The following is a 25,761-nucleotide window of genomic DNA, read 5'->3' on the forward strand; positions in this document are numbered from 1 at the left end:
AGCAAGTGGGTATCCAGCCACTCTAATGACAAGGTCCAACAGAGAAACTAGAATTCAACACCCCTGGGGCTTTTATCATCATACTTCTCTCTCCCCACCCAGAGCAGACATCACCAGCTGGATACAGAACACAGTGCAAGCAATCACGCCCGTCAAAATAAAAATCCACGTTAGAAACAGGCTGAGAAGGAGTTACTCTGCCTCACATCAGACCCCACAATATGGCAACAGCAAGACTCCTCAAAAAATAGACTGAGCAGAGCTTGGGGCATGTCAGAGATGAGTCCTTACAGAGGTGGAAATGAGCTCTGCATTTCTAAGTGAGCCAGACCTCATTAACTCATCTTTTGCCCTCATTCTGAACTCGCATCAATCCTTATCTTCCCCTCCTTCCCAATTCAGGGCTCACCAAAATGCTGGTGAGTCTGGCTGAAACCCTGGAAGAAGGAAACTGTAATTTCCAAGTCCTAAAATAGCCCAGGGAACATTCCTTTCCAACTCAGTTTCCAGAACACACTTCTGCTGTGCCACGTTTCTGGCCCCTCGCTGGTAAGTTTAACACCAATTGCCACATCTGCCTTTTTTTTAAAGGAGGCATGTGGTGCCCTCTCCTGGAGGGAACCAGCCCGGGAATCAAAGCCACTCCTGCCCCAGCCTCCAAGAAGTATTTGACACCTTCCCTGTCACTCTCCACCTGCTGCTGCCCTCAGGCTTCACCTCCTGTGGTTAGCAGCAAGCAAGGAAAAGCATCACACTACTTCCCCCTGAGCATAGTCCATGGAGTGAAATCAGCAGGAGAATGATGCAGAGGGTGTAATGCCTGGAAAAGCTTTTCTCAAAGTCTTTTGGAATTCTGAATGTCTCTTGCAGAACATCTTGCACCTCAAATTTTTAATCAGCTGCTGTTTTGTAGATGCCACAGCTCAATATGCATTGCAGACCACTACTGCTGTGGGGGTGGGAGGGCTTTTTCTGGCTTTTTATCTTTTTCTAGGGTACCTAGATTTAAGGGGGTCCCAGAAATAACAACTAAAGTTCCAAATGTGCAGACAGTGGCACAGCAATCCAGTCTTACAAAGGGTTTGATCCACACTGAGCCAGACACAGGAAAAGCTTATGCCAGAGTAACCCACTGGGTCCCAGCTCATTGCTCAGCTAAAGAGCCCATCAGTTTTCACCCACACCCCTTGGCCTGCCTTCAAACTGCTCCTGTACCTGCAGGTTGCTGCTCTCCTCTAGATGCTTTGTTATATAAATTTTCTCTCTCTAGATTTGCTGGAGTTCCTGGTGTGTGTGTGTATGTGGAGAAACAGCATGGAAGTGTGTGGGAAGGGGATGGGCATTGACCTTTCTTCGATTTTTTGTTTCTTTACCTTTTCGCTACACTTTCTGATGGTGGATGTGAGCTCACTCACTACCATATCCACACACTTCAGACTTGGCTCCTTCAACTTCTGCACCTGCTTTTTCACTATGGCTTCAAAAGCGAGGTCAGGCGTGAAGAGACCCGTTCTGCATGGCAGGGGAAGGGTGGGAGGAAGCAACGAGGAAGAAGAAAGCAAAGCAGAGAAAGAGCAGGAAGGAGGAAGAAAGAAGAGGGAGAAGAGAGAAAACACAAGGCAAAATGAGAAGTGAGATTTTGGTTCATTCCATTAGCTTACTGAACCAGGTGAGCATTGCTATGGGGCCTGTGCACTGCCAAGTATCAGGAGAGTCTACAGGCAAATGGAAGTGTCAAAGGGGGAATGAGGTAGGAGCAGCTGGGCCAGTGAAATGGTGAGCTGTCAAGAGCAAGATGAATGAATGGAGCCCCCAGGGATCAAGTGATCACTTCCTGAAGGAAAGCTTCTTTAGATTTCAAGACAAAACTTTTTGCCAGTGAGCCACTGTCCCTTTTCCTAGAGGTTCAGCATTTCTCATTTCTCTTGATCTCATTTCCCTTTCCTTCCCACCATAGTTATCTCTCTTCCAAGTTTTCCTTATTCCAGCTGCAGGAAACCTGAACAGGAGCCAGGCTAAGACCTCAGAGGTCTGTCACTTCCATCTTGTTTTGGCAGAACTGAACCGATGTCTCTCAGTTTCAGGGATTCGAGCAAACCACTCCATTTACAGAACATATTTCATCTCACCTGCCTTCCCTGCAACATCAGCTTCCTCAGTAAGAATAGATGCACCCAGTATTTAGAAAAACGCAAAAGTGCTACAGGATATCTACAGTTATACAAAGCATCCATTATACCATTACATCCAGCATCAGACCCAACACAGGCCTGCTGTGATTTATAAGGAACTATTAATTTCCACTGATATTCTGTGGTCTGTGTTCTCAATGGCTCCACTCAGGAAGAACAGAAAGTTCACAGAAACTAAAGTTACTAAAATATAGCCAAGATCAATCCAATTCAAGACTACTTCACCCAAAAAAGTTTTTCAGCACTTCTTTTAACACTTCAGAACTTCTACTGGATGCTCTTTGTTACACAATCTGAGTTACTTGTCTTACCATGGGCCGTTACTACTTTGCCAGTGCTTTCAGGAAATAACATCCCCTTGGCATGGGAAGGGGATATTGCTTTTCTAAAGCTGCAGTTTATAACCACACCTGGGGTGCCTGCAGCTACCAACAAATCCTGGGATGGCTATAAATAACCACCACTTCAAGCAAATCAGGTATTTACTCCTTCACCTCATCTTTCACATCTCTGCAGATAACACCTGCAAGTCCCCAAGCAACACCAGTATTAAAAAATTCTTCAACGCTTATTAGGGGATGTACAACCACTCTACCTTTTAAGCAGCAAAGAGTTGGAATACGTTACAGGATTTGGATTCACTCAAGGGTTTCTCTACAGGTGCCAACAATGCCCCTTTTGAGCAAAGCAAGAGCATTTCCAGAGGTCAGTTCACATCCTCTGACCCAGCAGAGGCTTCCTACTAATCCAGTTCCCCAGCTAAGCTCAAGTTATGCTGTTTCCTCCACCAGACTTCAGGTGAAGTCTGATTTTTTTTTTTAATTAGTTCCTTACAATACCTAGGTATCACCTGATTGACAGTATTTTGTTTCTTCATAAACAAAATTGTAACCATGGCTGCTAGAGCACACACAGAGCAACTAAAACTGAAGTCAACCATGAACACCTTAGCAGTAGGATCCAAGCTGAACTGGAATCCTTTATTCCTGAATCTGTGATATTTCCCCTCCATCCATGTGGTCTCTTCTCCTCCCATATCTCCCACCCTGTTGTACCCACCACCTGATCACTTGAGGAACTGCTGCCTTCAGAACAGAGGGTTTATTCTAAAATTATCAGTAAAAAAAGGAATGAAAAAGAAACAATGAAGTAAGATATAAGAAGTGAAGAGAAAAGGATGCAATGAGAAAGAATCAATGGGCAGTTCTGAATAGCAACTGATGGATGGAGAATAAATCAAAAGAAGCTTCAGAGGGCATGAAAAAGAAGGGCCCTTCTGATCCAGTTAGCAGGTGACTCTGGATACTTGGCAGCCCGAGGGCCTGTGCTTACCTGTCGACAGGCTCTAATGGCAATTTTCTGGGTGCTTCCCACAGTCACACACCCCAAGAGAGGACAGCAGGACAGAAAAAGGAAGCTCCTCCAGCACTCTAGAAACCTGAGCAACCTCTCACTGCATCCACTTTGCTCTCCCAGTTTGTCCTGGGGGGCAAAGCATGTGTCTGCACACCTGAGCCCTTCTGCAGAGGCTCTTGGCCCTAAGGACCAGGCACTTGTGCAAGGGATGGCAAGTGTCACCACTTGGGCACCTGTCCCCACCCTTGCTGAGAGGGGGTCAGACTCTGTGGAAACCTCCTGCAGTGCCCATTTACCTGCACCTGAAAAGCCAGTGGCGATTCCAGTCTCCAGTGCCCACCTAATCCTAACTGAGGTGCCTTTTCACCAGCACCCAGCCCTGCCTGAAGCAGCAAGTCATAGCTGAGAAGAATGGCACAAGTCATCTTATCTTGCTCTCTTTCAACCCCAACCTCAGAAACAAAAGCTGCCACATCTAAAGGGCAGAATCAAGGTTCCCACCCTTGACCCCAAAAATTACCAGTATGGATCCCAAAGGGCAAAGCCTGATGTCCTCTCTCTTGAGAGAGAGCACAGATGGAGCCCAGAGGGTGATGAACATTTCTAACTTGCTTCTTCTCAGCCATGTGCTGCTATTCCAGATCAGGATATGGACCAAACCAGCCAGAAACCAAGCCAAACACCACAGGAACGTTTCCTTGAGATACAACAACTTACAAACTGTAAGTGCTTTAGCTCTAAATTTCAGCCCCATACATCCCGGCAACTCTGGGATTAAGCCTCTCACTTCTACTAGAACAGAGGGCACAAAATTTAAATCCCAGTCTCTGGCTTGGAAAATAAACCCAGATAATAAATTTCAAGAAAAATGCAGCCATAGAGAAATACCCTTAGTTTTCAAAGGAACCAGGAAAAAGGGGCGGCCAGGACATCTCCAGAATGCCTCAGCTCTTAAAGATTCAGAGAGCAGGGCCATAGAACACATTCCACTGTGCTTCCTTTCTGTTTGGCTTGTTGGCTGGATCGCTCCAGGCTGGCTCTGCTCAGGTCTAGTCATGCTGAGGAGGTGGTGAAAACACCAAGTGTGGCTGCAGGCAAGTCCCTGCCCAGGTCACGATGCTGCGCCGCAGCCAGCGAGCAGGTGGAAGGTGCCAACTCCATGCTGCCTCTGGTTACCTTCTTGGTGCACTGTCTAACAGTATTGATTAACTCCGAAATGACCATGTCCACGCATTTCAGGCAAGGTTCTTTAATCTTCTTCACCTGCTTTTTCACAATGGTCTCAAAGGCCATGTCAGGTGTGAAGAGACCGGTTCTAAACACCCAGGGTGGGGACAAGACAAGGCAGGAAGGGGAGAAGGGGCAAGGAGAATGTCACAGAGTTACACACACATCCTGGAGCAGGCACCACCATCACCAAAACCCGGGACATTTGGGCTGGGAAGTGTCACATCCCCTGGAAAAGCCCTGACTGAAGTTCATTAAAAATGAGGGATGCTTGGCACTTGCAAGGATGGAGGTGCTGAGGGCAAAATTGATCTTAGCTGGACAGTCATAGCCAGGTCACCATTCCACCACAGCCTAAGGGTGGCAGGGGCTGACCCCTTCACAGTGTATTTGACCTCAGAGCTGTGCAGGAGATGAGACCTGCTCTGGAAGATTTTCTTAAAGGTTAGGACATTGACATCTGATACCCTTTATCAAGTTCAGCTGGTAGCTGACCAAGAGAAAGGAATGAAAATAAATCTAGGTTGGTGTTTGTTCACATCCCTGTGTGCAGAAGGGCTCCAACAGGCACCTTCCCAAGAGCAGCACAACTCAGGGTCTCAGGGCTGAATTTTCTGACGAATCACCTTCACACTGAAGGGAACACAAGCCTGTTTGTAATTATGTGGGGCTGGTGGGACCCTGGTGATGGGCATGCCAGTGTTCCCTCAAATCTCTAGGGGAGAAGGGGCGCTGTACCAACACTTTTTTGACCAACTAACTGCTGGTTAGTGTGAAAATCAATGTTTTAGTTTTAACTAAACGAAGGAGTAACACGGGGTTGCATCCCTCTTCCTACCCTTTCCTATGTAAAGGCCCAAGAAGGATGGAGAAGATGTCAAGACACCCAGGCTTTTACCTTTTAAGCTTCTGTGACTCCCACATAGGAAAAGAATGCAAACTCACTTGAATGATTGTCCCTATTCCCAGATTCAAGCCAGAGGTTATCCCTCCCTTTGGCTGACCTACCGTACATCTGAAGTCTTCAACTCCATTTGGAAGGTCTAGAAGTATTTACAAGGCTCTTCAGCCAGAGCTCTGCCCTAGTGTGTGATACGTGCCTGATACCGTGGATGTTCTTGATGGCGTAGCTGATCTCCCGCCGCAGCTCCTTCTCATCAAACTCCATCTGCAACAAGAGAATTCCATCAGAACCTTCTGACACTGATCCGCACAGCAGGAGACTTTGAAGAGAAGATGTCCCATGCCAGCAATACCATGAGGTATTAGCCCAAGTGCTGGATACAGAGTCCAGCCACAAAACTGCTGGGGTCAAAGCAGCACGCCCTGGACACACATGAACAGCTAAGGGCCTCCATTTACAGATGCCTCAGCTGCTCTTAAGGAGCTTTTTTGAGGTAAAGCACTAGGACTGAAGTGCTAGATGGCTTTTTAAAAAAATTGGTTTGCCTTACAACATTTAGCATGAGATCTTGGCAGCTGCTTTTTCAGTGAACACCACAAATGTATAAAACATTTTGTGTGAATTGTAAATCTAACACAAGGAAGGCTATTTATTTCACTAGAAAGGCCTCATCTTATTCAAATGTGGGGAAAAAAAAGCCAATGCAAAAAATACTGAAGCAGAAAGATCAGGCTCTTAAGTTTGTTCCAACTGACAATATAAAAAGATTTTCAGTACCCCTCCTGATCAGGTTAGTGTAATTCATCATCCAAGAAAACTGTCTTTCAATCAGAATCCTCTTCCACTATTAAGAGGGGAGTACAGTTTCTACACCATTCCCACCTCTAGGCCATTGACAGGGGACGGACAGAAGTAATCCCAGGTAGATCTACAATACTTTTTCCTGCTTCTTAGGTATCTATGAGTCCAACTTCAGATCTAGTCTGATGCTCAGGATCAAGAAGTATGAGTCTTAGCACCATTTCTTCTACATGAAATTCAGTTATAGTAGCTTTGACATATCTGTGAGGGCATTCAGTCATTGATTTACCATGGGTTCTGTTAAAGTGATTTTTCACACCCAATTTAGCATCTTGGAATCAAGTCCAAAAAACATTGTCATTTAGCTCAGAGGAAGTTAAGTTCTGTCACAAAAACAGGGAGAGAGGGGAAAGCCAGCACTATGGGAAGGTCCCAATAAAGGAGACAAACAAGCGAAAAAGGTGATAAAAGGGAAAAACATGAAATAAAGTAGCTGAAGAGAAAGTCCACTGATGAGAGATAGCAAGAGGAGTAAGGAGACAGAAGTAGCAACGTACAACAGGAAACAAAAAGTGTATCTCAGCAGAATGGGGAAGCAGTACCTTCACCAGCTCAAAGGGGAAACGCTCATGGAAGATGCGATTGATCCGAGCTCCTCCTGACAGTTCATAGGTGTCAATTTGGTCTCCAGAGCCTTCAATGCGTTTCTCAAAGTCCACAGCAAACTGCTGGACCATCCTGAAAGAAAACCAAGAGCATGAAGTAAAATTGATTGCTGAGCAGGCCTTTCCAGGGAGGGACACTGAGGCCACTCACTGAAGCAGAGCTTTGGTCTTGCGAGCAGGGTCATCAGGGCGAAAGTTCTTGTACTCCTCCACCTCCTTCTCAATGGAGAGGAGCTGGCTCTGGAGCTTGTTCCGCAGCCCTGGCAGCGTGTCACGGATGTGGTTGGTCAGTTGCTGCACAAGAAGAAGGTTTAAGATGACAATAAAGTTCTAGGTAGTTACTAGGAAGAGTTTGCTGCCTCCACACTACAAAAAAGATGAAGGTTCCTCTCTGTGTTCAATTCTTCTGTGTGGTCTTAACAAAATGTCTGTCTCAGGACAAATACCAGTTATGAACTGAAGGTATTCACCCTCCCCAGCTCCTGCCTATTGCCCCCTTCTACTCTTAACCTTCAGTTTACCTTCTAGCATGGTGCAAAACTCCCATCCACACAAACCAGAGTGACTCAAATCCAAGAATAAACTTCATATAAAAGTATTAGTATTTGCTTTTTACAGGAGGGGAAAGGCTACTTTGCCTTCAGATTAGCACACCATTGACACCCAATGTGGTGGTAAAGCCTTTTTTCAAACAAAAAAGGGTGAAAAGGCAAGGTGGAAGGAGCCAAGACCATTCATGAGGCTCATAAGAGGGTTTCAAAGTGGGAAACTCCACTTTGAAGACGACTATTTGAATAAGGAGAAATAGGAAACTCTTCACTTCAGAGAGTATTTCAAGGGAGCAGAGAAGGAAGATTGCTGCTGTATGAAAACAAGATAGCCTCAACAGATGGGAAATAACTATCAGCATCACATAAATAGTGTTAGGTACAGAGATCACTAGAATTTAGAAGGCATCTCTTAATTTAGCCAGCAAGACCTTACATCTTGATAGTGTATTATACCACAAACCAACTACTGAAAGTGAAAGGATAAATCAATGCTCTGCCTTTGGTGTGCAAGCTGCGTTATTTGCCTCAGTGCATTTCACAGCCAGTGACACCACGGGCAGCAGTTCCTGACTGTGGACAGTACCTGGTTCAGAACTTTCTGCAGGAAGGGGGTTCCCATGCGATCAGCCATGTGTCTGTAGGCTGGGTGGGAGAGAAAAAACTTTCTCTCTGCAGCCAGAGCTGCCTGAATGTCCTTCTTGCCATCTATGTCCTTCTGACTTCTGTTGACCACACCAATGTAACCTGTGAGAGTGGGGTTAGAGATCAGATGGTTGCAAAGATGCAAATAAAACTCAGACTTGAGAAGGAAGTTACTCAGCCAGCAGCATTACAAAAGGGGGATTTTAGTGGTAACATATTATTAGGGGCAACTGGAAGAGTTTAAAATTAGCCTTTCCTTGTATGGCCCAGGTTCTGATATTTTGGTATGCAGGACAAAAATGAGCATGGGACAGAGAATTATCTTATTTGTTACTGTTCCCCTAACCCAAAGCACACTCCAGTCTCATTTATTTCAGACTCCTTTTAGGAGTCCTTAGCACAGGTACTTTTGCCATGCCCACAGCAAGCACCACAGCCCAGAATTACTAAATCTCTTTATTATGGCAGCAAGGGGAGTGTTTTAGACTTCACAGCTTGCCTTAATGAAAGGAGGAAAGAGAAAGTAAAAATAAGAGCATAAGGCTGTGCTTCTGCTAGGACTACATATCAAGGTATAAATACCTAAAAAGTTCCTGTTAACAGTATGACTGAGCCCTGTTCACCAACTTTTCTCACTTCTAGGTTGGAACAGAGATGGTTTAACCACAAGTTGTAAGAGATGTTATAGGAAGGGGATAAGGCCAAGACACCTCACACAGGGAAAATAGAGGAAGGAGATAATGGACAAAGCATGAGCAAACATACCCCTACGGAGGGGAAGCAATTTGTTTTCTAATACATCTCGTGCATCAGTTCCTTCATCCATAAGATCCAGCTTGGTGATGACCCCAATGGTGCGCTGGCCTATGGAAAAAAACCACAAACATATTTGATCAGCAAATGACTCATGCATTATTTTGCTCTCTTCACAGAGCTTACAGATTGCCCAGCTTAGCTACCCAAGGGCTCTTAAAATCACACATTACAGCTCCCATCATGTACAAGAGGCCACAAGAGCAAAACAGACAAAAATCAAGATCAGTTTTCAGTTGTATCCTGCTGAATGCACAAGCTATGCCACAGCAGAAAAGGATTTTAGTGCATATTTTCCTAGCTCTTTCTAGGCCAAATGCAGATGATTAAAAGAAAGGAGATCCTTCAACTCTTCTGAAATGTGGCTTAGACAAATGAAGAAAAGGGGATTAATAAGATTTCTACTACAGCAACTGTTAACACTCATTAATACCTCTCAGAAGAATGTTTGTTGGTGAAGATACATCCCAAGACAACAGACACGAGCCACAGCTACTGGGCTAATCACAACAGAATGAAAATCAGGCTACTGTCTAGTAATGCCAGGATAATTAGGAGACATTTACCTTGAGGATCCACCTCCTTTGCAATCTTCAGGGCATCAGAATTGGCCAGATCAGAGTTGGCTGGAGATACTGCCAAGATGAGGCAGTTCTCTTTCGTGACAAACTGCATGAGCATGTCTCGGATCTGGAACTCGATGTCAGGGGGCTGATCCCCTACAGGGACTTTTGTCATACCCGGCAGATCCACCAAAGTCAGGTTCAGGACTAGACACAGGACACAGGAGTTAGCACAAGAGATTGTTAAGGTAGGAAAGTTCTGGTCTCTAAGTACCACCTGTAGCTAAAGTGACTCCAATAAGGGATAAGAGGTGCACACACAAAAGCACACAAAGCTTTCTATTTCCTTCTTGTTATGGGTCAGTAAGAACTAGTTGCAGGTTGTTTCTACTGTGATTGTCAATGATCTCATCACCCTTTCCTTTAAATCACTTGTTTTCACACCAGTCAAGAAAACTGTGCCCTCAAAGTCCTTCCACATATGCTACACTGAATGGGAAGGGATGACAATATTTTGTTTTCAATTCAAAATGGAGTGCAGAGCCTTCTAGAAGAGCTGGTCCCTCTGCATTAGGACTCACCATGGGGAGAGTAGACTCGGAGATTGATGGGCACAGGGGAAATCCCTTTGTTTGAGCCAGTAACACGATCTGTTTCAGCCTCAATCTCCAAACGGACCTCCTCAAAATCGGTGAATTTCTTTCCTTTGCAGTGTAGGAATTCGCCATATTCTATTTAAACAGAAATAGAGTCAGAAATAGTCAAAATCAGAGAGGTGTGATGAAAGCAGCACGTCCTGAAGCACAACACAACAAAACACAATTGAAGGGATGAAGTCTGGCAAGGGCCTTTCCCAACAGAGTTTGTAGGTTGGAACAGTAACTACTGCAGTCATGTTTATGTGGTCAACATCTGAGAAAATTCAACTGAGCCCAACATCTTCACTCCCTTAATTCACTACATTTTCAGCAGGGTCTTCAGGTTTTTAGGTCTTACCCACTCATGAGAGTCACAGCTGCATAGGGAAAGGAAAATTATGATGTGTGCATGGAGCCTTGAACAATAAATTAAAACAAACAACAACAACAACAAAAAAAAAAATTATGAAGCATTTTGCTTCTGAACACTTAATGCATTAGGTGCCAAACAGGCAAGAAGGCTGCAGGTTATTTTTCCTTGGGAAAATCCTTATTTATTTTCTCCAGTGATCAAATAAGACCTTCCTGGCTAAGACAGCAATCCAGCTGGACACACAGGGGAAGGGAGCTCACATACCTGTGCTGGCATTTACCAGCTGAAGGACCAGTGGGCGCCTGGTTACGATGCCAGATCCACGTGGCAGAAAGTCTCTACAATGAAACAGGAAGTTTTGGATGAGTGAGTGATTGTTTCCTTCCCTTTTCACAGCTTTTCTGCTTCTATAAGTGTACATGGATTCTAAGGGGGAGTCCCAGCTACAAGCACAAAAAAGTTTAAGGCATTAAACACAAAGCACCTCTCCTTGAGAAGGGCAAGAGCTTGTTCTGAGTAGTTTATACTCACAGCACAATCCCTCTAATCGTGTCTGTGACAGTACAGCTCCTTCAGCTGAAGTTCCAAGTTAGCTAACAAGCCTATTTAATACAGCTGTCTGTTCTTTGGAAAAAAATAAACTTTTATCTTTCAGAAAGAAAAGAGAAGTTGATACAGAGCCAAAGAACTAGCATGCCTCCTTTTGGCAAAAACAATTACACAAATTCACTCACACCCTGCACTTGGGGCTTGAGAAGACACTACATTGTCCCAGTGTGCAAACACCACGTGATATAACTGAGAAAATAACCAGCAGCCAAAGGCTTGTCTCCACACAGGGTCTCTCCTGGCTATAACTACTCAAGATAGTATTGCCAAGGAAAAAGCAGCAGTTTCTTTCTGTATTTACAAGAATCCTGAATTTTTGTGTACTTCAAGTAATTTCAAGGGAAAGCAGCCTTACACTAACATTCTCCAAATGCTGACTTAGCAGCCAAAGCCCACCAGCTCTCCTTTTCTTTTCCTTTTTTTCCAATCCAAAGCTAGGCGTGTTCACTGCATCTGCTGATGACCTTGCTAGTTTGTGGGCTGGTTTTCTACTACTTGGCTGTTCATGTGGCTCTTCAAGAGCCACTGAGCAGTTCTGAAAATATAATCAATTGCTTCCTCACCTACTGGGAGAAGCACCACTTCAAAATATGTTTCCTACAGCATGAACATAACATTCTCTGTTAAAAGAAGCCCTGTCTACACTGGCAGGGCTCTGGCAGAAAGCCTCCTTCCCTTTATAACTGTGGCAAGGAATAATTTTGCTGATTTGGGAGTAACTATTGGCTCTGCTGAATGAGAAATCAGGGCTGTCCACTTTGAGGTATTCCTCTTACTCCTGCATAAACTCAAGACTGACAAAGTCCATGGGGATGAGAAGTGTGTTTCTGTTTCAACACACCAGACAAGGCCTTGAGCAGCTTTGTCTCAGCTCCTGGTTTGGCCAATCATCTCCTGTGTAACCCTATGCAAGTTATTCTGCTTCTCTGTATTTCCATTTTCTCAGCTATAAAAGTAATTTCCCATCTGTGGGAATGTCAGAATAACTTGGTAATATCAAAAACTGAAGACTGGGTTCAAGTGAAATGAGGGTAAGGAGGCACTGTATATCCTCTAACACCTCAAAAATATCACCTGTTAATTACTAAGTCAGGAGTAATGGAACTTCAGTTAAAATTAGACTGAAACTCATTCACATTATTTTAGATTTTCCAGAAGTATAAAGGGTTAACTGGGGATTGCCTTTCATCTGATTTTTAAATAGTACAGCTCTAGTTTTTCCATTCCAGTGGGATTAACCCTGGAATCTCTGAGACACTGCATCATTCTAACAGTTTTCTGCTGTCTCAGCTCCATTCCTAATGATGTCTGTGGTCAATATGTGGAAAAGTCCTATCATTGTATCACTTGTTAGCACAATAAATCCATCTGAGCTCTGCTGAATTATTTTGAACTTATACCTGAGAAAAAGGAATCCTATCACTACAGAGTCCCTTTCCAGCACACCAAGACAGTCCTCTAGCTATAGGTTTCCAAATTGCAGTATCAAATCTTGCTTTTACTGTAAAAGAGCATGGCTGAGGGAGGAAAAAGATAGATGGATTAAGTCTTCAGAGACAAAATGTTATAAAGGCTTTGAGTGCTGAGAGAAGGCAGCCTGTAGCATGACAGCAGAGCCTCATTACATACATCACTATACATGACTGTGCCTGAATTATGTTACTCAAGCTGAGAGCACCAACACCCTGTTTTCCTCTTTCACTCATTATCTTCACAACTGGCAAGTCCTTTATCTGTTTCTTTATTTGTAACACACAGAAATGCACGACAACATTCGATTTCCTGCGCTTTACAGCAGGAATGCAACACTGTGCCACTCCTCCAGGCTAGGCTTAATCTACAAAATAGACAAAAGAGCAGCTGAAACAGAGCTGTATTCAGGGAATATAAATACTTAATTTGCTTGTAGCTTTCTTAGCTACTGACTCGAAATTCTGACTCAAGATATTGAGGTATCAGTTCTAGTAATGCAATTCCAAGCATTTTATCAAGGTTGGAAGACTAGGCTCAGATAACTACATTTCCCAAAACACTTATTGGAAGATTTATTTCTATGTATTTCTCTGTGTAACCCTATGCAAGCTACACTCATTTTTTATTACCAACAGGCAGAGAGAGAATACCAAGGTGGTAAATTCTTGGTCTGACCAGAGATAGATCTCCTCTTCTAAACCAAGGCAACAAAAAGAACCAAGGATGCAAATCTCGACAGGTCTCAGACTGAAAGAGTTCAGGCAGGGATATGACCTGAAAAAGCATTTATTGTTGTATTTTGCATTGCTCAGTTCTGAATTGCTTATACATGTTCTTGACTAGTTACCTCGGGGCAAGCACAATCACAGCATCCCTTGCAGTCTTATTACTGTTTTCATATGCAGAGCTGCATGAGAGTGCAGATTTGGGCTGAAAGCTGCATTCGTAATGCAGTAAAAAAAAATTGAAGGGAAGGGAAGCAATCTAGCAGCTACTGTAGAGCAACAAACAAAATCCAAACACCTTGAAAATACATTAAAATAATCTTGATGTGGTGCAACAATACATTTATAATCAGGGCACTGGGAATTGGGTTTTCCTTAATTGTTTTGTTGGTTTGTTTGTTTGAAGCTTTTAACTAAAGCCAGACACTATCTAGGAAAAGCCTTCATGCATTAGGTAACTTAGAATCCTACAGAACAGAAAGGTTATTAGCAGCTATTAGTGACCAAAAAAACCACTTTTGCTCTATAAACAAGTTTCAGAATTCATTTAATGACTTGCACAAGAGAAATATTGTATGGAAAGGGAAGCAAAAGTGGATGCAATCAAAAAAAGTAGGACACATACCCATATGGAAAGTTTGGGATTACCTGAAAAGGCACACACTGAAACTTTCAGACATGTTTCTTGTGTTTATTTGCTGTTGCTACACTGAAGAAAATGTGACTGTCCATTAAAAGATATTTAGATGAGCTAATTTGTTGCAGTAGGAGCACAATTTTGTCTACACACACACAGTTTGCTCAGACCAAAGAATACTTGTTTACTCCTTTGGTCAAACACTTGGATCTGTTGTTTTCCTGTTAAATGAGATACTGAGATCTCTGGAGGAGAAGCAAGTCTTTGAACATCTCAGTGACTGTTAGGGGCATACTGTGCCTGCTCCACCAGCTTTGCTGGAATAAATGCTCTTCAATCCTCATCAGTACAAGACAAGTGATTGCATGAGCCAGTCTGTCCCTTCATGCTTTGCCAGAAGTGTCAGCTCACTGCTTTAGCTTTGTGCTCTAAGGCTTAGAGGTTCCTGTAACATTTACAGTGCTGTTTCATTCCAGCAATCTGGTGTTTGCAAATCTCTTTTTGACCCTGTAGCCATGATATCACAAGTGATAACCACAATTTCCTAACAGGGAAACACAATAATAGCATCCCCACACATCAGCTCAGGCTGCAATTGCTTCTCCATAGATTCTCTTCCACTGCAAATATGAGCATAATTTATTCCCTCTTTCCACCAAATTCAAGTTTTGCACCTTCTCCATCCACTGGTAATCTATATTTCTGAAAGGACTTTGAGTCATCTCTTCTTCCACATGGAACACAGGCTTTGCTTTCCCTGTCTCCAGAGAAGCTGGAAGGCTCAGAAAGCTGTTTGTAGAGGGCTCTGAAATACAAATCTAGGCCTACTCTAGACAAACCAACAGCATTGTTGCAGTCAATTGTTTCCTAGACCTTTGAGATTTTTGAATTAGAATGCACTAGAGAAGGTAAAGCCTCAATTGAAGAGCCAAAACAGCAGTTTATGAAGACATAAAAGTAGTTGCAAAGAACAGAAGGGAACACCAGCATCTGATCATTTAATTTCAATTTGATTTCTTATTAAACATCTATAGAAAAACAGGGTATTAAGGGATGTGATTAATCCCCAGTTTGGATTATATTAGTTTCAGAAAATTAAAATTCACACAGCCTCCATAATTTCACATGGCTGTTTGTATTTTAATTTGAGTATTTGTAACTTCCTGTGTTCTGATGGTGCCTGGGGACAGCAATTCAATCAGAAATGCACTGCACAAAGCAGCATACCAATATACCATGAGAAATACAGTTCTGTCCCTATGGATTTTACTGTCTGGTTACACAGTTCAGACCTGCTCCTGCTTAAGCTTCAAACCATTTTCATCTGTCAAGGCTTATAATTTATCATTCATCTTTCTCACACATCCAGATCATGAGTTCCTCCTTAGCTCATGATGGCACAATGCTTTACAAGAATCCCAAGCCAATCCAGGGGTATTGGTACCTTTGACATATGAATCTTCTGATCACTTTGCCCATCAGCAACAGTCACATCTTCACACCAGCTGCATTCTATGGACAGTTTATGCATTTCTCTGAACAGCACTTCATCTCACAGCACTTGTATTTTCAAACATGCTCTTACTTCAGCACATCAAAATGAATCCTTTACGCACAGCTGACAACTATGGGGCACTTTAACCACACACTCAAAATATTTACTATTAATCATACCGACTCCTAAAACAAACACTTCAGAAACAGTAGGAGCTTTGTACTTTTTGGTCACTAACTCCTGGTGCTCCTTCACAGCAGACATCATGTAGTTCTACTACAAGGAAGGAGGATGCAGAACTGCCCTTGGAGCACCTTCCTGGTCTGATCCTTCAAGCAACATGCAAGTACATTTGTAAGCAATTCCATAACTCAGGTGTGGGGCAAGAACAAGGACAAGTTTGCTCTTTCCTCTGCCACCCAGCAGGTTGCCAAGAGGGTTGCATTGCAGATTCAGAGTTTCCTGCTAACTTGGTCGGCTCTGTAAACTCTTCTCTTGCCTGAGCCAAAGCAATTCTCAACTAAAACAAAGCCAGACAAGCCAACAGGAACAACAAGCATTAAAAATAGGTGCATTATGAACAAAAAGATCCATCAACCTTCTATTCTGTTTTCCTCTGCCCTAAGCTTTCATAGTCCTTTCATACTGCTTCATATCAACTTGGACACCAGTCATACAGACTCAAAATCATATGCTAAGTCTTGTTCCTAGTTAAGCCATGTTTTTTTTTCCATTAAGGTTATAGCACCTTTAGATAGCTTTGGCTGATAAATAATGCACATCCTCTGGCTTAATCACCACAACACAAGTATGCCTAGTCCTGACCCACAGTGAACAAGAGCAATTCCATAAGCACTTAGCATAATGTAACTTCTTAGGATGCAAGTGGCACTGGTCACACAATGGATACATATAGAAATAAAGATCTATTGTAAGTACACCATTTTCCAGTATACTGGCAATATTATTGTGCACAATGATTCATTATTCAAGAAAACAATTGTGAAAAATAAAGACAGGCAATAGTTCATGAGTGTCATCATAATATACATGTTAGGAGAAACAAAAAAATTAAAGAGAGGGCTTCCCACTGCCTTGTACCTTGAGTTCCTATTAACAATAGTGCAGAGGGAGGTTAACACTATTGTGCTGGCTTGGAACACTTAGAATTGCTTTGTTAAATAGTTCTGACCCTCAAACAGCCTCTCCAACACCTGGCCACTTCTCCCAAGTACAGTTCCCCAAGTCAGTAAGCAAAAGGACCAAACAGCCTCTCAAGTTTGGAAGTTTGCTGTGCTTAAGGTGAGCTTCCAGAGACCATCCTAGAAAATTCACAGATGCTGCCCAAGCAGGACAAAACACAAGTGCCAGTAAAAGCTGGACACATTTGTAACATAATACTGGATAATTTGCAAACAAGAGTCAGAGAGGGTAGAGAATGAAGTAGAAAGCAACTTCTGAAGTTGGCACCTTCTCCCAGTCTGCCTCAAGTTGTTCTATTTCCTTGTGCAGAATTGTACCCCATACCAGCACAAGGCCAGCAAGAGGTTCTGCAGAGACTGAGGCACTGAGGTCTCCAAACATGAAAGGACGGTGGCTATGCTAATCCAGTGTAATAAGTAAGTGTAGCAATAGTAGTATTACGTGGTCACACCACATCCTGCTCCAGAACTGACATGATTCTCCCCACAAGAATCACCTTTGCTGTGTTTCCTGCAGCTCTTTTACCAGGATATGCCATGTTCTGGAGCTCTCCTGTATCTTTTTTTCCCACACTGTGCTCTCACTTCATTCAAAATAAGAAAAATACAGTGTATTTATAGAGTTAACATAAACTCAATAAAGCCACACCAGAAACCTACATGTATTGCAAAACACAACATTTCAAAAACCACAATGACCCCACACCACAGGCTCTGCTGAAAAGACAAGAAACCTTTCAGGAGACTGCCTCCTCCAAGAGAATCCACCTCCATAGAAAGCTGCATGCCTGGCTGTTTGAAAGCCTACACAGTGAGTCTGGCGAATCAAATCCAGCTCCTCGTGGACAGGCATAATGGTGAGGTTTGTTTCTATGACATTTGGGGTAAATGATGGACCATGGAGGGACAGAACTTGAATTTCCTGCTTCCATCTTAGCCATTTTATCATCACCTTGTCTCCTCACCCTAGGATACAACACAATTTACTGGCCACTGATTTACATGTAGAAAGATGACAGTGTCCAGTACTGTTGTCTGGGTAATTTTTGGTAGTGATCAGATCTTTCCTACAGGACAGGAAAAAGATTTTTGTTACTGGAAGGCATTGTCATATTCATGTGCTCCCACGCCTCTGGGAGGACCTACATGCCTTGAACATCAAAAGTGTTAATCAAAAACTTGTTTTCCCCACTCAGAACGTGTTTGTTGAACCAAGTGAGGGCTGAGGGGGCTCAATGGGAGAGGAACACCCTGGGGCAATGTTCTCTCACATAACTTGATACTTCAACTGCAGTGGCTGTGTTCAGCCTTCTGCCCACAGCACCTTCCTCAACACTGCTACAGCCAGAAGGAAAGCACACAGCAATTTTTACATGAATGATCACTTGGAAACAGCTCTCTTCCCCACCCCTCCCCAAGTGCACTAAATTCTGCTTTTCTGGCTTATCTCTCACTACACAGACTGGTTCCCAGGAGCCATCCATAGAAGTTGGTGCCTCTTTAATCCACTCTTTCTCTGCATCTCAGCCCCTCTCCTGTACATCTCTCTATGCAGGTTGTTGGAAGCAGTAGGGTAAGTTAAGTTTTGCTGTTGTTTATTTTCCTTTGAATCCTCTGGGCTGGTTTTTCTGTTTCACACTCCACTAGCTTCAGGATACATCAAAATCTGGAAGACAGCTGTGTGCATCATGCCAAGTCATGGCTGTGCTGGAGCTGCTGTGCAGCAGTTAATCAAATGCACAACTACAGAGCCCTCATGGCTGCCCTGCTTCCACAGGGCAAGAGACTTCCAAGGAAGTCACAGGCATTCTTACACTTCTAGTCAATGACCTGAGGGCCTGCCAGCATGCAGACTAAACTGGCATAGCCAAGAGTCTGCCCCAGGCATTTCTGCTGCTGTATGTCTACAGTAATTCCAAAGAAGCCAGCACACCTCAACTTTATGCTTGGTAAACCTTACAACAGGATCTGGCCTGACTTTCAAGATCTATATATGTATTTTTAGATGACCTGAAAGTAAAGTAGAGATATTGCTGCATTCTTCTGATGCACCCCTGCAAATTATCCCATCCAATTGACTTACTGGCTATATTATACAGCATAAAGCAAGAATTTCTGCTAGAAACTGCCCTTCATCCCTAACTCAGTTTACATAACATGGAATATAGGAAGTCCCTATATACAGTAAGGGGAGACAGAAGCTGAGCAAAGAGTGTTTCTCCCCATTAGAGACAGCTACACAGCTCCTGTCCTACATTTGTAGGAAACAAGGGAGTACCTTGGGAAAAGGTTCAAACATACACAGGCATTACCCTTTCTGTCAGTTTTCCATGGTCTGCCTTCTTTCTATCTAGAAATACAAGCTCTCCCTCTCAGTCAGTGCTAGAGCCTGGATAGGTAAGTGCCTTTAGGACCTGAGGGTCTGAAATACAGAGGTGTGGGTTAACTCCTTCAGAAGGACCAGCACTGGAATCTTGCATAAAGGCACCAGGCCAGTTTGAAGAGATTCAGCCCTACAGATCACTAATAATATATGGGGTTTAGTAAAAACTCTCCTTATTTGAACCTGTTTGAGGTTCATATTCATGCTTTGAATCCTTCTGCAGTTTCATGAGGTTACCTTTCATTTTTAAAAAAAGGTCTCAAAATCATCACCCCTAGTCACAGCACTTCAAGTGTTGGGACTTTCTGAGAGCAGTACAACAAATTTGACTTAGTTTAATTTCATAAGCAAGCATCACTTGAAGCCTTTCTAAAAGACCTCAGCTTCCCCAGACCTTGTAGATAACACAAATAATTTTCAGCTCTTGTGAGGTACAAGCACAGCTCACTCCCTCAGCCATCCCAACTGAGGAGTCTGGGTGCAGCTGCCCTCCTCTGGGGCAATGAGTAACCAAGGTTAAACTCCTTGTTTTTAAGTGCCATGGAGAGCTGTGACCCTGGGAATCCCACAATGGGAGCAGATTGGAGCCACGTGCTTCCCTCCCTAATTGTGATCACTGGCTGATAGATAATCCCTTCATGGGCTGCTGCTCTACAACTGCTGTGCAGCAACCAATCCAATCTGAGAACCAGAACCAGGCCCAGGGGGATAATTCTCCTCCTACTTCCCTAAAACATGGTGAAATCTACTGTTTCCATAGAAACAAATCAGTTGGATGTCCACACATCCCTCCTACATCCCTCACTGGTGGGCATCAGCCCCAAGCTGCTGAGGTTTTGAGCAAGTGTAGGTCAAGAGTTTGGAGGAGAAACAAGAGGCACTCCCAGCATACAAACCCAACCATCTCATCCAAAATGTGAGTTGCTTCAGTTCATCTCTGCTGCGAGAGAATTAATCAGAAATATTCTTCTCCTCCTCCATTTTGAGGGTTATTTGCCAGCTCCCTCCCTGTTATCTTCCTGCAGATGGGTTAGTCCAGAATACGTGAGGACGTAGAACACAGATGGGAAATCAAAACAGAATACTCCAGCACCTCATGTGCACTTGTGAGCCAATTTACTCTGTGTTTCTGCAGGTAAAAAACTGTAAAGGCATTTTCTTGTTTGGAGCTCTGCGTTTTACTGTGGAGAATTATTTAGAGAGTGGTACAGCCTACAGTGCACTGCCTGATCTCAAAAAGTCACTGCCCGTTATAGCAAATGCTGCATTGACTCCAGGCTGCAGAGCTGGGGAAGCAGAGGCTGGAGAGAGCACAAAACTGCAGCACTGCTGCTGTGCAGCTTCCTCTAGGATTTTCAGAGTAATAGAAAATGAAGTCTGGATTTTGTTTGCTGTATTGGGATATTCACGGTAAAAAATAATACAGCACTTATTCTGCATGACAGTATCAGGAACCCAAGAGAATAAGCAGCCTAGTGTATCCTGAATGAATATGGCAGTAAGGATTACACATTTGTGGAAAATGCAGTTTTGATTTCAAGAATTACAATCCCAGGAGAAAGGAAACAAGGTTGGTTTTACTCATGCGAGGAAAACAAAAGTAACACCAGAAATACTGCACTGCATGATGCATACTCCACCCCAGAAACTGTAAACCAGACCTTTATGTCTGTCTTGCTTAATTTTCACCATCACAGCACGAAAGCAAGTTTTCCTTTTGCTACTTCAGAAGCATATATACCCTGGCAAAAATCTCCTGCAATTGCAGAATCTCCCTGCAATTTCCAGACAGTCCCCAAGAAGACAATACCAGGCAACTGCAACACCCCAGAGCATAAGATTAGTTAAGTCCCTATGACAGTAGTGAAAACCAGGCTTTTTTAAGGCCAGAAAGGTAAACCCATGACCCAGCATCTTTGCCTCTTTTTCAAGCTGCACTGATCTGTCATAACACTGCAGCAACATTTCTCTGCTTTGGCACAAACAAACCTACCAACAACCCCTGGCTCTGCTGTAACAGAAGGCTGCAGCCTTGAAAAACGTGACCTGTTCAGCACCTGCAACCTGAGCTGTGAGAAAACAAAAGGACAAGCTGTACACTAAAACTCTGGGACAGGAATGGCTGATGGGAAAGCACAGCCACAATAACACCCGAGGATTAATGGATGCTAAGACTGACGAGCAGCAGGCTGACCTGGCTATTTCCCACCACCAATGTCTTAATCTCTGGAGCCAGGCTGCAGCTGAGTCCAGACTGCCCAGCAGCAGAGGCATTCTAAAGGCTGCCCAGCAGCAGAGGCTCTCCTGTGTTCAGAGACACCATTATACTGTGCAGCAGTAACTCATATTCACACTATTCATCCTATGGAGGCTCTGGATAAAAAAGGGGGTTATCCCCCTTTTTGTTCTTCTCTCCTTCAGAGAATGAAACCAGGTACAATGACAAATTCAAAGATATCAAATATTGTGCTAAGTATAATCTTAGATTTCTTGTCAAAACTCCACCTCTGGAGTCCTGGTATTTGCTGCAAGACCCAAGAGAAGAACAAATGTAGCTGGAGGCACATTTCATCACTGCAGCATGACACTTCCTCCACTCCCAGACATCAGTGTGTGCTAGAAAAGGAGACAGGCTGCCCAGAGCCTGAACTCCTTAAAGGGTACAGACAGCTGAAAGAATTCATTGGGAAAGGCAAAGCCACTTTGATGAGCCCACAGATACAAATAAAACAGAAATTGCATGAGGAAGGATGGTACCTCAACAAGTCATGATGTGCTGTTAGCTGCCACACACTGGTGGTGGGTTTATAAAGCTGAATGCATGTACCCCAATAGCTTATCTCAGGTCAGTGGTAAGAGGCAGAGAGTGCTGGGGATGGGGAGGCAGCTTGCTTCCTTTCCAACAGGCCAGGCAGGAAGGACAGAATTCCATGGGGTAACAGAGTTATGCTGCACTCAGGCATCCTGACCAAACTGCCCACAGTGCACAGCTGTCCTGCAGAGGAAATTTAAGATGCCAATTTCCATCTCTGCTCTGCCTGGAGAAGTATGCAGGAACAGTGCCAGGCTCCTTGCTATGCACTGCACCTTTGCAGCTCCAGATATAATTAGGATCAACCTGGGCTGGGAACATGGTGCAGAGGCACTGCCTCTTAAAGCCCTTGAAGAAGACCCAGATTGATTGCAAACACCTCTAGTGCAGAGAAAGTCAGAAGCATTAAACTCTACTTAAAAAACCACACAAGATATCTCCATTTCCCACTATACCAGAACAAAAATTGGATCAATAGTCCCAGAAGAGACAAGCTTCAGACCTCCTGTCTGGTTCTAATGTCCAGTGGAACAGCACTTGTCATGTGCACAAAAGGCACATTTTGCTATAGTCAGATTTGGGCAGTGACCGTGGGAGGTGACAAAAAGGTTACACTTAAATTCAACAACAACAACAACAAAAAAAGGAAGATTAAAACAGGTGTTGCCTTATCAGTGGGCATTCTGATAGCAAAACTGCAGCACAGTGACTTGGACAGACCACAGTCTTACAGCCTTCCATTCCTTTCCTTATTTTCCACAAGGAAAAGGTTTAACTAAATTTCTCTCCCTGTATCTCCACTCTACCAATACAGTGATTTCTAAGACATCTGCTTTTGTCCCTCCAGGTGTTCAATGGGAGTTCAACTTTGTCCAAGCAGAAGTCAGCAAAATATCAAGTGCCAATGCAGTAACTCACTTATTCTTTTGCAGTAAACATTCCTTAAATATCATTCATTCAATAGTCTATACAAATTCATGCAGGAAATGGATCTCTTTCTCCAAAATTAGTTTGGGATGCCTGGTAGTTTGCAGGCCTGAGATACAAACACATCTTGCACGAATAGGCAAGCAGAGTAATTCTTAGGAACAGGAACAAAGCAAAGTAGCATAGCCCAGAGGGAAGAAGTTTATTGCTGGGATCTCTGCTGAGAGCTGCATGATGTAGAGGAGGTGACCTGAGTTTCAGTGCTAGAGCTGCAGCATCAGCTCTGCAGTGTGACACATGTCATGCACCAATCTCTGAGGGCATTCTGCATTTTGGAATGTACCAATCTCCTCCTTACCCGTAGCTTTAACCCCACTGCGACACATCTCCTCTCAAGGCCACCACCATGCTCAGGCAATTCCCAGCTATTCATAGAGGAGCTTCTATTAAAAGTAAAAGCACAATCAGCTTAAGAAATAGCCAGAGATTACACAAGAGATCACAACAGCCAGAAAGAGAGAAAACCTAACATGTATTAGAATCAAGGGGTCCCATCATGACCCAGAGCAATATAAGCTCAGAGTAAATCATAAACAAGTCAGCGAGGCTAAATATCAGCATAAAACCTGTGAGGGCTACAGCTTTGGTGTTTATTGGTTTAATTCTGAACTAGCAAGTCACCAGACATATTCCCCTGCTGACAGGGAACTGTTCCTGTGCCGGAAGGCAGGTGGCAAATGCATAGTCATTATAAGCCTCATTTTTAGAGGTTTGTAACTACATGGATGAGGAAGAGCTCTCGGGGTTGAAACAGTCTGTTAATTTGTCAGAGCCCTGAGCCAGATCCTATGTAGCTTACTCTGTCTTTACAGATGTAAGAGTGGCAGGAAGACAAAGAGGAGGAACTGAACAAAGACTCCAAGATTTTTGCCTTTAGGTACTTCTTTCCATGTTCTAAAAAATTCAGCACCGCCTCCCTCATCACTGGATCTCCGTTCTCAATTTTAAAATAAAGGGAAACACTGTAGTTTCTCCTAGTGCTCTCCAGGGTAAGTTAGCTGTGCTGTGAAAACATTTGCAGATGTTGAGAACCAACTGCTCAGCATCTCTGTAGACTTCTGCCTATTGATATGAGAAAGGGTCTGAATGCAGCTGAAAAACTACTCTGAAATACAGCTGCAATTTATGATCAGCTTTTATCCAGCATTACAGCAACACTGCCTGGCTTTGCAGCCAAAATCCACAGCAGTATCAGTTTAACACTGGTTGTGTCCTCTCAGAGGCATCACATATATTACACTGACCACTCTTGCAGCAAGAGTGCTTCCCAGCCCCAAAATGACAGTCTGAGCAGTCAGACAGGAGCCCAGCACTTCCCATGTCTGTTATGGTTGTATTAACTCTTCAGCCTTCCACACGGCTGCAACAATACAGCCTACAGCCATAAGAAACAGGAAAGGGAGAGTTAAAGGAGACTGTTGAAACAATACATTATTAAAATAGTATTTTTCGGCCCCAGAGACTCCAGTTCAATTCCCATTTCCGTCACAAGTGAGGTACTGGGTTTATTCCAAACCTCATTTATTGTTCATTGCAACTGCAACACAAGTATTCTAGCAGAGCTTATAGTTTTGAGACTAACCCCTGATTTTTACGAAGGGAAGAGATGACAATGCAGGTCTTAGAAGCTTAGGGATTCTTTATACTTGTCTCCAGAAGCATTTAGGGAAACAGCATCTTTTAGGGGAAAAAAAAATAGCCTCAAACTTCCATGATAGAAATTGCTGGTTTTGATACAAAAGCTACACTGCTCTTCTGTTCGCTCAATTGCTGTGGCCAGGGCTCTAAGAAAAGCCACACAAGTCACAAGACTTGCAGAAAAATGGCAGAAGCTGGCAAGTTTGCTTCCAGTCAGCAAGACACAGCTTGAGGAGCTTGCATAACGTCTGCTTCCAAGAAGCTCCCAAAAGCATGTTATGCTGAATTGCAAGAAGCTACCAACCAGCAACCATCTCGCTTCCATTTGGTCATGGCTGGGTCTGCCAAAGCTTTCCATGTCAGATGCTCTGGAGAAAACAGAGACACTGTTAGATTTCAGACTCAGGGCTCATTATTCCTGCACTGTGTCTTGAAGGAAAGCAAAGCAGTTATCTACTACAGTCAGCACCAGGCTCAGAGCTGTGACAAACCTAAAGGTCATAAAGGAAGCAAACACCAGCAACTTAATTGTCCTGTCTGTCCATCTACAGAAGACACCTTAAGAAAACTGTGGAGCCACTTTATATTCAACTGTTATTAAAATATTCAAACGGACATTGAAAACAAAGCTGAACCTAACTACAAAGTATCAATGAGTCACTTGGAATAATTGTTTAAATATCTAACATTAATTGTGCCCTCAGCTGCCCATCAGTGTTTTGATGCAGTCCTGTCTGCCCGTCAGTAAACACTGAAATGTTCTCAGCCCTCTCTTCATAGCTAACCCAGTATTTATATTAGTTAGTTCTGAGCAACACATCCAGTTTGCATTACTAAAGTCCATCAAGTCACTCCAAAATAGGCATAATGTGAGCTTTAGATGGATCACAGATAAACGTAAATTAAGAGAAATAACTTTTTGTAGTTTTTCCAGAATCAGTACCTGCTTGCAGGCTGACCACCTCCAAACCTGACCAGAACATGCAAGTACTGAAAGTCCCTAGGTACAAAAACCTGGGCTCTCTCCTCTGTAGGGCTTTTCTACCCATGCCTGCCCTGAAAGACCATGCTAAAA

General features: G+C 43.5%; 1 protein-coding gene across 21 annotated transcripts in view; it reads right to left on the reverse strand.

Annotated features, from left to right (window-relative positions):
- DNM1 (dynamin 1) overlaps positions 1–25,761 on the reverse strand; it is a 63,925-nt gene that overhangs the window by 30,410 nt on the left and 7,754 nt on the right. For 15 of the 21 annotated variants that reach the window (XR_003963071.4, XR_003963072.4, XR_003963070.4 and 12 more), the window contains exons 2-10: positions 10,990–11,063; positions 10,296–10,445; positions 9,718–9,921; positions 9,104–9,202; positions 8,280–8,440; positions 7,297–7,439; positions 7,083–7,218; positions 5,876–5,943; positions 1,374–1,512 (exon numbers count right to left, since the gene is read on the reverse strand). Coding sequence is in view for 15 of the 21 variants with exons in the window: in XM_030286424.4 (XP_030142284.1) it covers positions 1,374–1,512; positions 5,876–5,943; positions 7,083–7,218; positions 7,297–7,439; positions 8,280–8,440; positions 9,104–9,202; positions 9,718–9,921; positions 10,296–10,445; positions 10,990–11,063 (1,174 nt within the window). In the remaining 6 variants the exon portion in view is untranslated. Of the gene's footprint in view, positions 1–1,373; positions 1,513–4,724; positions 4,864–5,875; positions 5,944–7,082; positions 7,219–7,296; positions 7,440–8,279; positions 8,441–9,103; positions 9,203–9,717; positions 9,922–10,295; positions 10,446–10,989; positions 11,064–25,761 lie in introns of all 21 variants that reach the window. The other 6 variants (XM_030286425.4, XM_030286427.4, XM_030286421.4 and 3 more) reach the window with 1 other exon arrangement.

This window comes from Taeniopygia guttata, chromosome 17, assembly GCF_048771995.1.
Source record: "Taeniopygia guttata chromosome 17, bTaeGut7.mat, whole genome shotgun sequence".
Classification (NCBI taxonomy): Eukaryota; Metazoa; Chordata; class Aves; order Passeriformes; family Estrildidae; genus Taeniopygia; species Taeniopygia guttata.